Source organism: Vulpes vulpes, chromosome 13 (assembly GCF_048418805.1).
Source record: "Vulpes vulpes isolate BD-2025 chromosome 13, VulVul3, whole genome shotgun sequence".
Classification (NCBI taxonomy): Eukaryota; Metazoa; Chordata; class Mammalia; order Carnivora; family Canidae; genus Vulpes; species Vulpes vulpes.
In genome coordinates, this window is record NC_132792.1 from 140,415,548 (window position 1) to 140,431,854 (window position 16,307).

General features: G+C 37.1%; 1 protein-coding gene across 7 annotated transcripts in view; it reads right to left on the bottom strand.

Annotated features, from left to right (window-relative positions):
* The window catches only part of PLA2G4A (phospholipase A2 group IVA), a 151,571-nt gene that overhangs the window by 14,246 nt on the left and 121,018 nt on the right, over positions 1-16,307 (bottom strand). For all 7 annotated transcript variants that reach the window (XM_026001209.2, XM_026001210.2, XM_072733147.1 and 4 more), the window contains 2 exons: positions 15,353-15,595; positions 7,523-7,707 (listed from right to left, as the gene is read on the bottom strand). In XM_026001209.2, the coding sequence (XP_025856994.1) occupies positions 7,523-7,707; positions 15,353-15,595 (428 nt within the window). The remainder of the gene's footprint in view (positions 1-7,522; positions 7,708-15,352; positions 15,596-16,307) is intronic.

Consider the following 16,307-nt stretch of genomic DNA (forward strand, 5'->3'; position numbering starts at 1 on the left):
GCTCAGTGGTTGAGCATCTGCCTTCAGCTCAGGTCATGATCAGGGGCTCCAGGGTCCTGGGATCGAGTACTGCAGTGGGCACCCAGCAGGGAGCCTACTTCTCCCTCTGCCTATGTTTCTGCGTCTCTCATGAATAAATAAAATCTTTATAAATAAAATAAAATAAAATGATTTTCTATGGAGATAAAAATTTGACAGTACCCTTCAAAGTGATACTTGTAAGATATTCTAATTTTGAGTATTAAGACATGAAGGATAAGAAATACAGTCTAACACAGAAATATATTCAAACTAGAGCATGAGTGGCATATATATGCCATTTTATTTATTTTTATATGTGGATAAATATATATTTTTATGTATTCTTAAATATATAAATACATATTTATATATAATAAATTAGCTTCTCTCAAGAGGAAATGAGCTTTTTCTCTGCACACACCTAAGACATGTGCTTTCTATGATGATTCTCAATATTTAAAATCTATTTTTGGATTGGGAAGAGGTAGAAGTATAAATATGCATGTAAATATGTAAATAAGTTGAATCTTAAAAAGATGAATGAAGTAAGTAATAGAAGATACAATGGACAGAAGCTACAATTTAGAATTCAATATTTTGTGGGTATGGTCATCAACACTTCCAATAAAAAGCATGCTGGTATTTAAGATCCAAGAGCTTTATAATAGCATGAAAATAATTTCGTACATTTAATCATGTGTAGTACTTTACAGTTCTCATTAGTTCTTCATCAAGATGTCACTATAACTTCACAAAAATATGTAGAGAACTTAATGTTGGGTGTATCTACTCATCCCAAGGCATCTGATCCTTAATGACCAAAACAGACGTGGCGGGTTCAGTGGTGGCCCTCCAAAAGATAAGTCCATTCTCTAACCCTCCATCCAGCCCCAGGACATGTGAATGTGACCTTATTTGAATGATGGGGGTTTTCGCAAAGGTAATTAAGCTAAGGGCCTGAAGATAAGATCATCATGGGTTCTGAGTGGGCCATAGAGCCAATGACAAATGTCCTTTTAAGAAGACACAACATACAGGAGGGGCCATTGGAGGTGGAGGCTGTCACTGAAATTATGCAGACACAAGCCAAGGAAAGTCTAGTGCTTCCAGAAGCTGGAAAAGGCAAGGACAGATTCTCCACTGGAGCCTTTGGAGGGAGTGTGGCCCAGAGGGAAACTTTGATTTCAATTTCTGTCCTCCGAACTGTGAGAGAATACATTTCTGTGTTTTTAAGCATGCATTTGTGGTCATTTATGATGGTAGCCCTTAGAAACTAATAGTTAAGGTAAAACCATAAATGGTACATTTAACAACAGGCAGTTCTTTTTATCAGCCACAGTGGATCAATGCCCGGAAAGCTAACACTTGGACCATGATGTTGCCATGACGTTGCAACCCAAAATACAAGTCTTAAGTAAATCATATGCAGAGGTTCTAAAACAAGGATCATTCCTTAATGTTAACAAATAAATCAGGTTAGTATGGAAAAATACAATTCTTTTTCTGTTTTTGTTTTATTTGTGTGTGTGTGTGTGGGGGGGGAGTTTGATGGAATTTTGGCCTTGAGTGAAAAACAGAAAGATAAAGTCAGTTTAGATACATTACTTCTGTCATTTGTGGAGACTGGCTTATCTCCAATTTTCCTTCTTTCCCTCCTCCTCTTTGCCTTCCCTATTGCCTCCTCCTTCCTTTTCTCCTTCCTTCTTTCCTTTATTTTTAAGAAAATGAATCCATTGTTCTGGTTTCTGTTCACTAAGCATTTCAAAGGGCACTGAAAAACTGAGTTAGATTTATGTCCAATATATAGCAGCATAATATAAAATAACATAATTTATGGCATAGTAATTCTAATCTAGTAGTCTCTAAAAAAATTAGTAAGGCAAAAAAAAAATCTCTAGGAGCAAACTGAATTTTCTTATACTCCTTGCTTTCTCCTCAAGCCAAACTTTCTTAAAAAAAAATTTTTTTTTTCTAATGTCACAGTGTGTTTCTTTTGCAGACTTGAATAGGAAGACCCTGGCTTATTTTCATGACCAATATTAAAGACAAATGCTATTAGAATTCTCCTTGGATTGGCCCTAATGGTGAAATAAATTTGCATGGCATTTATCTAAGCTATTAAAGGGTTAACAACAACAACAACAAAAAAAAAACTTGATGAAAATGAAACCTAGAGCTGCTTTTCTTAAATCCATTGATAAGAATCTTATTTAGAATCATGAGGCTTTTTATAACCAGACCATTAGGGTGTGTGACTACAAATCTTAAAAAAAAAGCCTCTACTATTACTGATACTGACATCATCAGTTTCCAAGGCCAGTTACAACATAGATAAAATAACTGTGATTGCCTCTATCAAAAGCCGTGATATCTACCATTCATATCTCCCTCACAAAATCTGACACTTAACTATACGTATGAAATGCTTTTATCAATAATTGTGAAATAAAGTTTACAATTTTAATTCCTGCCTCAGTATTTTTGCTCTGCTATTTATTATAAATGGCATTCATATTTCAATCTCAAAAACAGAAAACTACTCACTATTTAACTGATATAATAAAATCCTGTTATTACACTGGAGCTTCTTTCCCCCTCCTGTCAAAAACCTTCATGTAGATTCCTCATCAATTTTTAAAACTTACTATATTATATCTAAAATAATATCCTGAAAATAATAAAAAAAATAAGTGTCCTACTTCAGCATTAATAGTGTAGTATTTATATCAATTTAAAAATTATCTTTCAGGGGCACCTAAGTGGCTCAGTCAGTTAAGTGTCTGACTCTTGGTTTTGGCTCAGGTCATGATCTCAGGGTTATCAGATAGAGCCCTGCATCAGGCTCTGGGTTGGGCATGAAGCCTGCTTAAAATTCTTTTTATCTCTCCCTCTCACTGCCCCTCCACCCCCTCCTCTCTCTAAAAAATAATATAATAATAATTATTATTATATTTGGGTAATCTTTTAGATCCACAAAGAAATGCATATTTTATAATGACAATTATAACGTTCATAAGTTGAAAAAATCATTTTTAATATTCCAAATGAGCTTGAAAAATGCATTAATGAGTTAGAATACTTTAAAAGTATATCATAAAAGGAAAAATATCAATCTGTATGCAACTGGTCTTGTTAAATATGAATTTCAAGAATAAAACCAGTGAGAGAAGTGACTACATAAATATTTAAAATGTTAAAATCATCAGAAATAAAAAACCCTATACAAAAGACTCATTGATCATATTTGCAAAAATAAAATAAACTTTAATATCCTTAAGCTATAAAATAATACTTAATAGCAGTAATACTAATTATTTAATTAAAAATAGTTTAAAAACATGAGCATATAATAGTCATGGCAAACTATTTACTCTCACAGGCAAAGCAGAAAAATTGAAGCAAAATGTATTTTTCTTTCTGTCATATTGTAAATTTTTTTTAACTTTGTCTTTAATATTTTTCAGCCAGCACAGCAATGTAAAACAAGGACTTGCATATACAATCTGATATAGTAATGTAATTTGGTGCAACTCTATGAGAAAGCAATCTTAAAATATTTATTAAAATCCTAAACTAATCCATATCTAAGAAGCCAAGCAATTAATAAAAAGTGTGATTAAAGATTCACATGTGAGGATGATCACTAGAAAGAAAATGACAAGATAGCAATAATCTGAAAGTCGAAAACAGAGCATTGTTAAAACATTCTTGGATATTTACATACCATGCTGTATTTATAATTATGTTTAAAAATATTTAACAATATGGGAAGATGCTCATAATATAATTTTAAGTAGAAAGAAGCAGAATGCAAAGCAGTATGATCCTGGTGTTCACACACACACACACACACACATACACACACACATACACACACACACACAAGAAAGACTAAAGGAAAACAGTAAAATACCAGCAGCTGTTGTCTATGAATAATAGAAATGATATATATTCCAAATTTCCAAATTTTTTTACAGTAAGTACATATTCTTAATTAGAAATAATGAATGAGAGTGCATTTAAAAACCACGACAAAATACAATGGTTCTTTTGAGAGGTACAAAGTGATATTCTAAAACCTTCCCAATGTTAACTCATGAAGTAGTAGAGCTGTGATTCATATATAAAATGATGGCTTTGACATTTTACACTCCCATTGGTGAAATGAATAATACAGTTTCTTCCACCTCCAGAACCAGTTTCTAAGATATCATCTTAGAGTCATCCACTGGAACTCACCTCCCCACTGCTGCTCATGGGTCATCAAATCCTGCTTTTGGCTTTCTTGGTCACCTCACCTGGACAGTACTTCATTATCCTATGCTTGGATTATAGTAAATCCCTCTTTTTTTTAAAAAAAAATTAACTTTTCTTTTTTTTTAAATTTTTTTTTTATTTACTTATGATAGGCACACAGTGAGAGAGAGAGAGAGAGAGAGGGAGAGAGAGAGAGGCAGAGACACAGGCAGAGGGAGAAGCAGGCACTGGGAGCCTGATGTGGGATTCGATCCCGGGTCTCCAGGATCGCGCCCTGGGCCAAAGGCAGGCGCCAAACCGCTGCGCCACCCAGGGATCCCTTAACTTTTCTTTTAATGCAGGGCTTGTGGGATGCCTGGGTGGCTCAGCAGTTTCGTGCCTGCCTTTGGCCCAGAGTGCAACCTGGAGTCCCAGGATAGAGTTCCACATGGGGCTCCCTGTGTGGAGTCTGCTTCTCTCTCTGCCTGTGTCTCTGCCTCTCTCTCTGTGTCTCTCATGAATAAATAAATAAAATCTTTAAAAAATAAAAAAAATGCAGGGATTAAGCTCACGATGTGGAGATCAGGACCTGAGCCAAGATCAAGAGTCGGATGCTTTGCTGACCAAGCCACTCAGGTGCTCTGCAGTATAATCCTTCTTAATTTTAATCTTTGCTCTTCATTCTCCAATTCATCCTACTTTCCACTGTGGGATTAATCATCCTAAAATTCCAATTTCATGAAGTCATTTGTCAGCTGCAAACCCATCACTGATTCTCTATTTCCCATCATCCAGCCCTAAAGCCCTCCTGATGGGAGCTTAGTATTTATCACTTCTAACCAGATTGCTCCATTTCTTCAGATTGGTCTACTGCCATCCATGTGCCATTTTCATCCTATTCTAATTATTTCCCTGCTCATCTGCTCCAGGACACACCAATCTATTCTTATATGGATTGCCCATAATACACATGCTTATATAAAGTCAAGTAACTATTTATCAATATTTTTCTTATTTTCCTTCCAAACGACTCTTGTATATAAAAGTCTTTCCCCTAAGAAAGCTAAAATGTTATGGAGATCAAGAACCATGGTTTATCATTAACTGCTGTACACAGCACACTGCACAGAAAAAAAGTACATGTACAATGTATTCAAAGGAGGCAGCTAGTGAAGGGGAAAGATCCTTAGATTGCCATTCTGGAGTCTTCGAATCTGGTCCAGCTTGACCACTTCATAGCTAGCACTTTCCCAGCCAGGTCCTGGGCTATGTTCTGTTCACCCATTATCTTACTTAAGTTGTTGATATGATGAAATTGCCTATTTCACCAATCCTTGTTTTCTAGTGATTAACTGCCTCAAAAAAAAAAAATCAAACATGAAAGCATTTTTAAAATATGAGACTTTATATATATTAAAGAGTTGTTGTGATAGCCACTCTTAATCTTGAGAGCAGTTTGATCACAGTATAATGGGAAGGAAAGGAGGTGTCAGAGGTCCTGGGTTATCACTGGCTCTTCCTGGTTGGGAGATCATGGACAGTTTCACTTAATCTCTATGAATTTCCATTTCTTACTCTATGAAATAGGGTTAATAACTCTATCACTCTTACAGCATTTCATTCATTCACTCACAAAACATGACTTACTCATACTTCGGCTGGCACTTATAATACAATTAAAACCAAGTGATTAAAACAAAACATACATTCAGAATAGTGTCCTAGTGCCCAAGGAGCTCGCAGACAGTGGAAGAGATATATGTATTGTAAACAAATATAGACCATACACCACGAACATTGCCATGTTAGAAGAATCTACTAAGTCCTTTGTACTGAAACTCTAGCTGTGGAGGTCAGGAAAGGTAACAGTTGAGATGATCTAAAGAAAGTTTGAGGTGTTCCAGGAGGAGGAAAGAGTAACATTTACGGTCTCACATGGGTGAGGCCACAGTGCTGCTAAGCAATATATTGGCCTATTCTGAATTTGTTCTTATTTCTTCAGAGGCAGACTTTTATTCTCCCCACAATCCTGGCTTCACCACCTCTACCTTCTCACCCTCAAAAGATAATAATGACTTCTAATTTCTACAAGGGTGAAAAGTCATCAGATGAGTACTTTGTTAACTTCTCCTCTCACTGTTAGGTAAACAGTGAACTTCCACCCGCAGCCATCATCTTCTCCCTCCTCTCTTGCCCTAATATAGATGTTTCTATACTACTCTCCACCTGTATTTTTATATCTCCTTTGCACTCCTCACCCCTGTAACCTTCCCAGGGCTGTGACCCTATCAGATATGTCATCTCTCCATTCTCCAATAACATCTTCGTTAATGACCCCCAGACATCAGCATTTAAACACGTTCAAATCTCTTCTATTAACAACCCACCTCTCCACGTACACGGTTTTCCTGTTCCTCACCTCCTCTTACAGACACGGCACATCTCCTTCTTTCCTGGACAGTCTACAGGATTATCTCAATTTTAAAAAAGATTTTGTTTATTTATTTGAGAGAGAGAGAGCAAGAGAGAGAGCATGAGCAGTGGGGAGCGGCAGAGGGAGAGGGAGGAGAAGATTCCCTGCTGAGCAGGGAGCACGACACAGGGCTCAATCCCAGTACCCTGGGATCATGACCTGAACCGAAGGCAGACACTTAACTGACTGAGCCACCCAGGTGCCCTATCTCCATTTTCTTATCTTCCACTCCTCCTTCAAGTCTTTGCAGTATAATTTCTGCCCTCACAACATTATTGAAACTGCTTTCTCCAGTTTACCAAAGACTTCCTTGTTGTTAAATACCTTCAATTGTTTTTTACAACACTGTACACTTCCTTGATTCTCGTTATTTTCCCCTGATGATTGCTGTTGGATCTTCAAAATAGCATTTTATGTCCTCTTCTCTGAGTATCCCTTCCCATGCATGGTTTTAATTATCTTTTTCTTGCTAACATCCAAATCTCAGCCTAATTTCCTTGAACTTCAGATATGTTGCATCATTCTTGTTCTGCCTAAGACTGTGAACTTTATTAATGTGGGCCATGGGAACCATTTACAAGTTTCTCCTTTTTCTATTTTTCTCATTTTCTTTTCATAAGCTTCTTTAAGAAGGGAAGCAACTGAATCACATCTGTGTTTTTAAAATAGGACTCATAATCACGTAGAAAAATAGGCTCAAGGGATGAGAAACTGGAGCAAAGAGGACTAAGATATATCCAGGCATGAGAAAGAACATGCTAGATAATGGAATGCTATGTAAGTTCTCCTTACCTTGAACGGAGGACTAGAGTCACTTGGTCGTGCAGAAAAGTCAAAGGAGATAATCAGATCAACTCCCCTCTGGGGTCTCAGGATCAAGGGGTATGGCAGGTTAAATGTGAGGCCACTGTCCACTACATGAATCTTTTTACTTTTGACATCCAGGGGCTCATATATTTGCTCAAATTCATCAGGATCTTTAAAAAGGAAAGAGACAAAAGAATGAATTAAATGACCACTTAACATTATCTAGAACATAAAGATATTTTTCATGTAAATTTGTAAGTAGAATTTCTTAGGATTAGGGCCTCAGGCTTTGAAATCAAACAGAGCTGGGCATGGATTCTGTAAATGAGTCATTGTCTTTGACTCAGTTTCAATTTCTGTGCTGTCTGGGTAAAAGAATGAAATAAGGGTTCTGTGAAAGTTAAGTGGGACAATGTATGGAAAGTACTTAGCTTAGGCCCTGGCATGAAGTCTAACTGCGATCATGATGGCTTTATCAGCCTTACCTCACCTCATCTAGGAGGTCTTTACTGGCTTAAAAACATTTCCTCACACATTATCTTGTTTTGTCATAACAGACATGTGAGGTACGACCATATCTGTTAGTGGAGGATGAAATAAATTAATCCCTGCAGTGACAGAATGAGGCAGCAGCAGAGTCTGAATGGATCCCACGCTGCATCTCCCAAAGTGAGGGGAGTCCAAGGAAATAATCCAGCCAACACATTCAGCAGACGTGTTGTTGTCTGTTACTATTTGGGCTCTATTCTAGGTGCTAAACAAGACGCAAACTCTGCTCTAACAGAGTACGTGACTGACAAATCAGTAAACAGTTCAGGCAGTATTAAATACATGGTAGAAAATGATAGGGGGTCATAGAATGGGGAGTAACTTCAGTTGGATAATCAGGAGAGACCTCTTTGAGAAGAAGGCCTTGAGCTGAGGCCAGATTAAGAATCTGGAACAGTCCATCCAAATATTTGGGGGGTTACTTTTTCCAGGGAGAGGAAAGAGCCCTGAGACGGAATCTGACTCAGTATATCTGAGGAACAGCAAGAAGCCCACTGTAGCTACAGTACTGGAGGAGAGTAGTATGGGGTGATGAGAGGATCTAGAAATCATTTGTTTTTAAGAAAAAATGGTGACATGAGCATGTCATTTCACATTTACGCATGGGGCTCCTCATTCATTTCCCAGGAAAAGAGATGTGATCAGAATTGAACTGATTTGAGTTGAATGAAATGACATGCAATTGTTTTGGTCTGTCTCCAAATCCTCACACTTGTTCTATTAAGAAGAAGGCTGGAAAGCTCCAGAACAGCATGAGGATGTTCATACTAGACAGGGATTATGATCTCTGAGAAAGCTTGTAACTTCCACTTGGCAAGTCTTTTCAAAGAGGTAACAATAAAACCTAGAGGGTCAGACTGACCTGTGTTTATAGAATCACCTATCCAAGGTAGTTACTACCTATTATCCAGAAAAATATTCACGTGGTGGGAACCCACTGCATGTTCGTTTCCTCCCTCTTTTCTAAATAAGAATGATACTGACTATAACCCTCTCATGGTGAATTTTATCATTATGTTTCAAGAGCAAGGGATCCCAGAGAAAGGCAAATCTTTAAATTCTTACTGTCCCATTAAATCCACAATCTTCATCATCATTAAAATCTGAAGAGCACCAGTGAACACAATTAGGTTTGAGGTTTATTCAATGTGAATTGAAACAGTTCTAAATTAGGTTTGGACTTAGTTACTCAAGAAAACATAATTATTCTTCTAAGTTTCTTTTTATTTTTCTTAAGACTTTATTTATTCATGAGAGACACACAGAGAGAGGCAGAGGCATAGGCAGAAGGAGAAGCAGGCTCCCTATGTGGAGCCCAATGTGGGACTTGATCCCAGGACCTCAGGATCATGCCTTGAGCCGAAGGCAGACACTCAACCACTGAGCCACCCAGGCACCCCCTTGTTCTAAGTTTCTACAGGTAACAGAGAGTCATGTGTTTTCTTCTCTCCTATTTATTAAAATTTCTCATCCCTAGAATACTAACAAGCAAATGCTATAAACATATACTAGTGTGCTTATGAATGAAGAGAAAAAGAGTTTACAGCTGAGGTGATTTGTACTGTCCAGAACTGGTGAATGAGACAAGGTGTGAATGAATGGTCTTAAACAAAAAAATAAAAATGCTAAAAAAAAAAAAAAAAAAAAAAAAAGCAATAGGGAGAGGGTTTTAGATAAGAATAAGGTCATGTGACTAAATGAAAAGGCAGGCCAAGTTAAAAACAACAACAAAAAAAGTCTTGCTATGTCTGAGTTGAATACTAGGCCAACAAGGAGAGAAAAGAGAAATTATTCTGTAAATAATTACCTCCAGATGAAGTCTCCTTTCCTATCAAGTACTTATGGTTTGTAGTGACAAAGTACTTTGCTACTAGCCAAAATTCTAAAATTCTGTCACAGAAACACGAACCTAAGAATTGTAACATTGAAAAATACATATATCATCAAACACGATTTTAATATTTTTTCTCTGAAATTTTTATTGCTTAAAAACTTTTGCTTAAGCTTTTTATTTTATTTTTTTTTAATTATTTTTTTTTATTTATTTATGATAGTCACAGAGAGAGAGAGAGAGAGGCAGAGACACAGGCAGAGGGAGAAGCAGGCTCCATGCACCGGGAGCCCGATGTGGGATTCAATCCCGGTCTCCAGGATCGCGCCCTGGGCCAAAGGCAGGCGCCAAACCGCTGCGCCACCCAGGGATCCCCTGCTTAAGCTTTTTAAAGGTGAACAATTGTGGGTCCTTGTCTTATATTCGTTTTAAAATATTTTCCTAAGAGGCTGGAAGTTCAGTATTTGGGTACTTTTGTTTCTCTTCAAAATAGCTTCATTTATTTTGAGTTTCTCTAATGCATTAGAAATTTCATATATGAGATTTATCATCCTTTGAGACTCTTACAGAAAAGCCATTATTAGTGTCATTTTAAAGATCAGGAAACTGGGGCACCTGGGTGGCTCAGTGGTTGAGCATCTGCCTTTGGCTCAGGCCGTGATCCTGGGATCCTGGGATCGAGTCCTGCATCAGGATCCCCACAGGGAGCCTGCTTCTCCCTCTACCTATGTCTCTGCCTCTCTCCGTGTGTCTCTCATGAATAAATAAATAAAATCTTAAAAAATACATAAAGATAAGGAAACTAAGGCCCAAGAGGTCCGGTTTCACACAGTGATAGGATTCCAAGGCAGGCCCAGGTCTCAGCCCTCTGCTTAGTCCCCTTGTTAGACCCAGTGTGTCACATTGCTACTTCAGTAGGTGGCTGGCCATAAAACTGAAATGGCTTAAAAAGCAGTAATTACAATGTAGAGAGGCTAACTACACATGCATCTGTCAATCATTAAAACCACACTAATATGTGTCTTTAATCACAAGTAAATACAAATGTTTGCAAAACACATTAGTGGGCAATGTTTTTTACAGTGCAGTGATTTCCCCTAATATAATAAAGTAAAATGATAGTTTACAAATATTTTTCTTTGGCTTCATATACTTAGTGCTCTTCTGAATTTCAGCTAAAAGATTAACCAAGACAGATCACTTCTCTCATATTCTGTTTGATATGCTCCTTCTTGTCGCAAAAATGGTAGTCTCTCTTTTCCTCTTTTATATCCAAGATGATGTCTGAGAGGTCATTATGTGACCAAGTTCCAGCTCTGGCATGTAGCTAAACACCATGGTTCCACCCTTCCAAATAAATTGAAAGGAAGCAGTGTTTCTTAATTGTGTTGCAAACACAGTAGTTTTGCAAGATATTAACAGATGTTCTCTACACAAAATAAAAGTTTCATGATCAAATGGGTTTGAGAAATAGATCGACAGCTTAATGTAATGACCATGTTAGATTGTGGGTTTCCTATTTAATCTTCCCAGGAAGTGTATAAGACAGGTACTATTCTTTCTATTTGGGGAAAACAGTGAGCATTGTTGCAACCTCGCTGCCCTGAGGTTGCAGGTTGCATGGGGATCAGGGGTGTTGGTTTTTAGTTTGGCTCTAGTTTTTCTTTTCTTTTCTTTTTTTTTTTTTTTTGGCTCTAGTTTTTCTAACACTGTTAACTGAGGATTATGCTAAGTAACTATTTATTTATTTATTTTTTTAATAATAAATTTATTTTTTATTGGTGTTCAATTTGCCAACATACAGAATAACTATTTAAGACCATCTCATTAATAGTGGCCCAGTTAGGATTTGAATGTAAGCCAGTCTGCTTTTCAAGTAGGCACATTGAGTAGGGCTCCTTAAATTCATTAGAGTATCCCATCGATTGTGAAGAGGGAGATGGAGTTGTTAGTTTTTCCAAATTTATTTGAACTTGAACCCAATTGAACATCTACTAGAATGTCAGAGAGAGTTTGATAAATGACACTACGGAAGAACATCCTCCCATAGCTCAAAACATACAGGGTTTCTAAACCTGTAAATGAGTTAATCAGGTTCTTTGGTAGGTGTGGAAACATGTTGTGTTTTATAATGATGTACCATCTCCTTAAAGCAGCTCCCCTGTGGGCATTTGCAATGGTCATTTTATATAAATACCTCACACAGATTCAATATATGATGTACAAAATGTTTGGATGTTTGTGTATTGAACTCTGGCCTAAATCAACGCATGCCTCGATTTTTAAAATTCCAGATGTTATGTGTCACAGTAAGTAACGTAAACACAAAAGTAAACAGGAAAGAAGTCACATAAATAATAGACAGCGCCTCCTAGTTTCTAAAGGTATACAACTATTTTGAAATAAACAAACAAGAGGAATTCCCTCATCTTACTATTCTTCTTATTTTCAAACGATTGTCTGCAAGGTGTGCATAGTAGGCACAATGACTGCACTATTTTTTTCTCATTTTAGGTTGAGAGATTGTTTTAATTCTAAAATACTCAAATTTTACTTGGTACAAATGAAATCACCATAGGGTCAACTAAAATGTAAGATTTTCCTACACTAAAATGTAAGATTTTCTTAATATCTAGATAAGATAAAAATCTCTATTTCTATTTTCAATGGGGGTACCAAAATAAGAGATATAACCTTAACATTTTAATTAAATTGCAGTATTTTCAACTGTATAATAAATCAAGTTTTTAAAACAGATTATTTATTTATTTATTTATTTATTTATTTATTTATTTATTTATTTTAGTGAGAGAGAGAAAGAGAAAGAGCACACAAGTAGGGGGTGGGGCAGAAGCAGAGGGAGAGAGGCTGACTCTCTGCTCAGTGTGGAACCTGATGTGGGGGGTCTACCCCAGGACCCTGAGATTGTGACCTGGCTCAACCGACTGAGCCACCTAGGCACCCCTTTATAATAAACAGTTTTGATGAAGATTTTATGAACCATAATGATTAAAGTTTATGATAAATCTTTTAACTTTTAACTACATATACATGGTTAATCTAAAACTTGGAAATAATCAGGAGACAGCGTCTAAGTAAACAACTGTCTGAGAGAGCACTAATTGATTTAGTAAATCTGGTCTAAGATGCAGTCATTTTTGGCAATGTTAGTTTGTAAATTATATATCTGAATGAACTCATCACTGACCTGGCTGGATTCTTGACTAAATCGATTTTAGTAAATTCTTGACTAAAATCAATATCCCATATACATTTTTTTCAACTAGATAAATACAGAGTGAGTGAAATAGAATTTTTATGAGCTATAACACTAGGAAATAAAATTTAAGGTTCTTTCCAACAATTTTAAGTTCATGCATTCTGAAATAGGTCAACAAAAGAATTTTTAATTGATGTAATACCGTATTTTGAGACGATTACATTTTCTACTTGCTCATTTTACTTTATGAGAACTGTCCATGAGTCTTCTCACACTACATATATACTCACATGTATATGGCTTAGAATTCAAATTTAACTAGGCCTGCTGTATTTGATCTAGCAACTCAAACACCTCTGAACCTACATAAAGTATTGCAAAACCACCAGGGAGTTGTTAAACTGTGGAGTGCAGAATGCATGCTGTGCAAATCACAGGAGCTATGCTGGGTAATTCGATCAAAGTAATAACATAAAACAGATGTAATATAGTACACAGAAAGGAAACTTCCATTTGACATCAGCAAAACAATGACTAACAAAGCTTTGGGGAAGGGAGTGTAGCAGAAAGGAAAAGCTTCGGAGCAACACTGAGGTCTGTGACCCCATTCTAGCTCAGCTAAGAAATTGTAGGCAGTGAGAATGACTCTCTTTGATCATTCTTTTTTCTAAAGTAAAATAACTAAAGATTCTTTTCAGTTCTAAATGATCTTTGAGACCAAGTTTTTTTAACAGCCATCATCATTCATCAATGAAGGCTCAGTTTCTAAGGAATATACATTTAATGCATATTCTAATCGCAGTAAGTATAATCACGTGACACAAGACAAATAAGGTCATTGATTAATGGGCAAGTGTTTTGTCTTTTTTTTTTTTAAATTTTGGATGAATTTTAAAACAGATATTGACTTTATCACAAATGGACTTTTATCACTGCTAATATGAAAGGGTGTCATTTGCAGGTAAATAATCATACCATACCTCATATCCTAGACTTGGATGCCATAAACATAATGCAAAGTATAGTGAGTTTCTACTCCTCTTGTTTAAACAAGGTAACCTGTTTTTGCAATGTCCCCTAAGTTCAGACAACGAATGGGAACAGCACTACCAGAAACACCACCAAACCTAAAGCCACGTCCTAATTTTTCCAAATATTTTAGAGGCACGATGCTCCACCAAAAAGTAGAAGAAAGGTTTTTGGAAAAATCCCACTTACATTTCTAGAGCATCCTGCTTTTGATGCGCTGAAGCAGAAATAAATGAGAAATGATATCTGGGCAGTGAACATAAAAATGATGGTATGATGAAGTAGAAAGATTTAGATGTAAAAAAATGTAGGATCATTATAAGAAAGATTATTATGTATTGATTAGTCACCATGGCAAATTTAACTTTTAATTTGAAATATGCAGGGAACTGAAGAGGAAAGGGAATGATTCGTTGGAATTTGGCAACGTAACAGACACAGCAGTGAGTGGGCTCCTACCAGCTGGCCTTAAGAAAGTGACCTAACCTTTCTGAGAGCTAGAGGGACAGACTCAGTAGCCTCACAGACTCTGAGGCTGGTGAAGTCACCTCCCCTCGGAACCCTGGAATGCAGACAACTCCTGTGCTGTGGCAGAGAGTCGGGCTGAGGACCACATCAACCAGGATTCTGAAAAGTGCTGGGTCTGCTAAGACCTGCCCTCTGCCAAGAGGAGAAACGCCCACAGAAAATTCAAAGGAGGAAATGAGACAGAGGCTACATTTCTGCCATTTCCACTGCCAGGCACGGTTGTGGGGGCGTTTGTGGGGGTGATTCTGAAGTGTTTTTGGAATCCTTCCTGGAAGATCAGCCCAGAGCTTGCTCTTCCAAGCCTTGGAACAACTTTGTCAACACCTGATTCCCTACTTCGAATCCCTCTCAGTTAAGCAAGGGAGAAGGCTTCCTGTTTTCTGAGTGAACCTTGTCCAATACAGAGAAGATCTAACATCCCCCCTTAGTGGTTCAGTGAAAAATTTCTATGCTGACATAACTATGCCATTTCCTGTCCAATGAATGTTTTTCTTCCCCAAAAAAACTCCCAGTAATTTGAAGCCCTTCACACACTAAATAGATGTTGCCGTACCTGAGCATAAATGGATAAGCATTGCTAAGAATCAAAAGGCTTCTCACTCGAAAGGAATAAAGATCTCCTGAATTAGCTTCCATGGATTATGTTTTATGTGCTTACCTGCTACAGCCATATCCAATTCATCTTCATCCAACGATTCCTGTGTCATCAAGTCTTTCAGAGGAGACATTGGATAGGATGTATTGAGATTCAAGCCCAACATGAAGTTGTGCACCTTCCCAGCACGTCCTTCTCTGGTATTGAATAAAGTTGAATCACTCACCAAAGCCATTATCATACGATGGACCCAACTTGCTTGATTATCATTGTGATATTCCCTTTTAGCATCTTCATTTTCAGTGCCTAAGGAAAAAGAACCAGAGCATATAGATTCCCAAATCCATTAAAAAACAACAACAACAACAACAACAACAACAAAAACTTTGGATAAATACCTAGTAGTGCAATTGCTGGATCGTAGGGTAGCTCTATTTTTAACTTTTTAAGGAACCTCCATACTGTTTTCCAGAGTGGCTGCACCACTTTGCATTCCCACTGATGGTATAAGATGGTTCCCCTTTCCCCGCATCTTCGCCAACACCTATTGTTTCCCGAATTGTTAATTTTGGCCATTCTGACCGGTATGAGGTGCTATCTCATTATGGTTTTGATTTGTATTTCCCTGATGATGAAAAATGTTAAGCATTTTTTCATGTGTCTGTTGGCCACTCTAAGGGGCAGCTGCACCCCAATGTTTACCAATGTTTATAGCAGCAATGTTCGCAATAGGTGAACTACAGAAAGAGTCCAGATGTCCACTGACAGATGAATGGATAAAGAAGATGTGTCTGAGTATGTGTGTGTGTGTGTGTGTGTGTGTGTGTATACACATACACAATACAATATTACTCAGTCATCAAAAGAATGAAATCTTGCCATTTGCAACAACGTGGATGGAACTAGAGGGTATTATGCTAAGCAAAATAAGTCAGAGAAAGACAAGTCAGAGAAAGACAAATACCATATGATTTCACTCATATGTGGAATTTAAGAAGTGAAACAGAGGAACATAGGG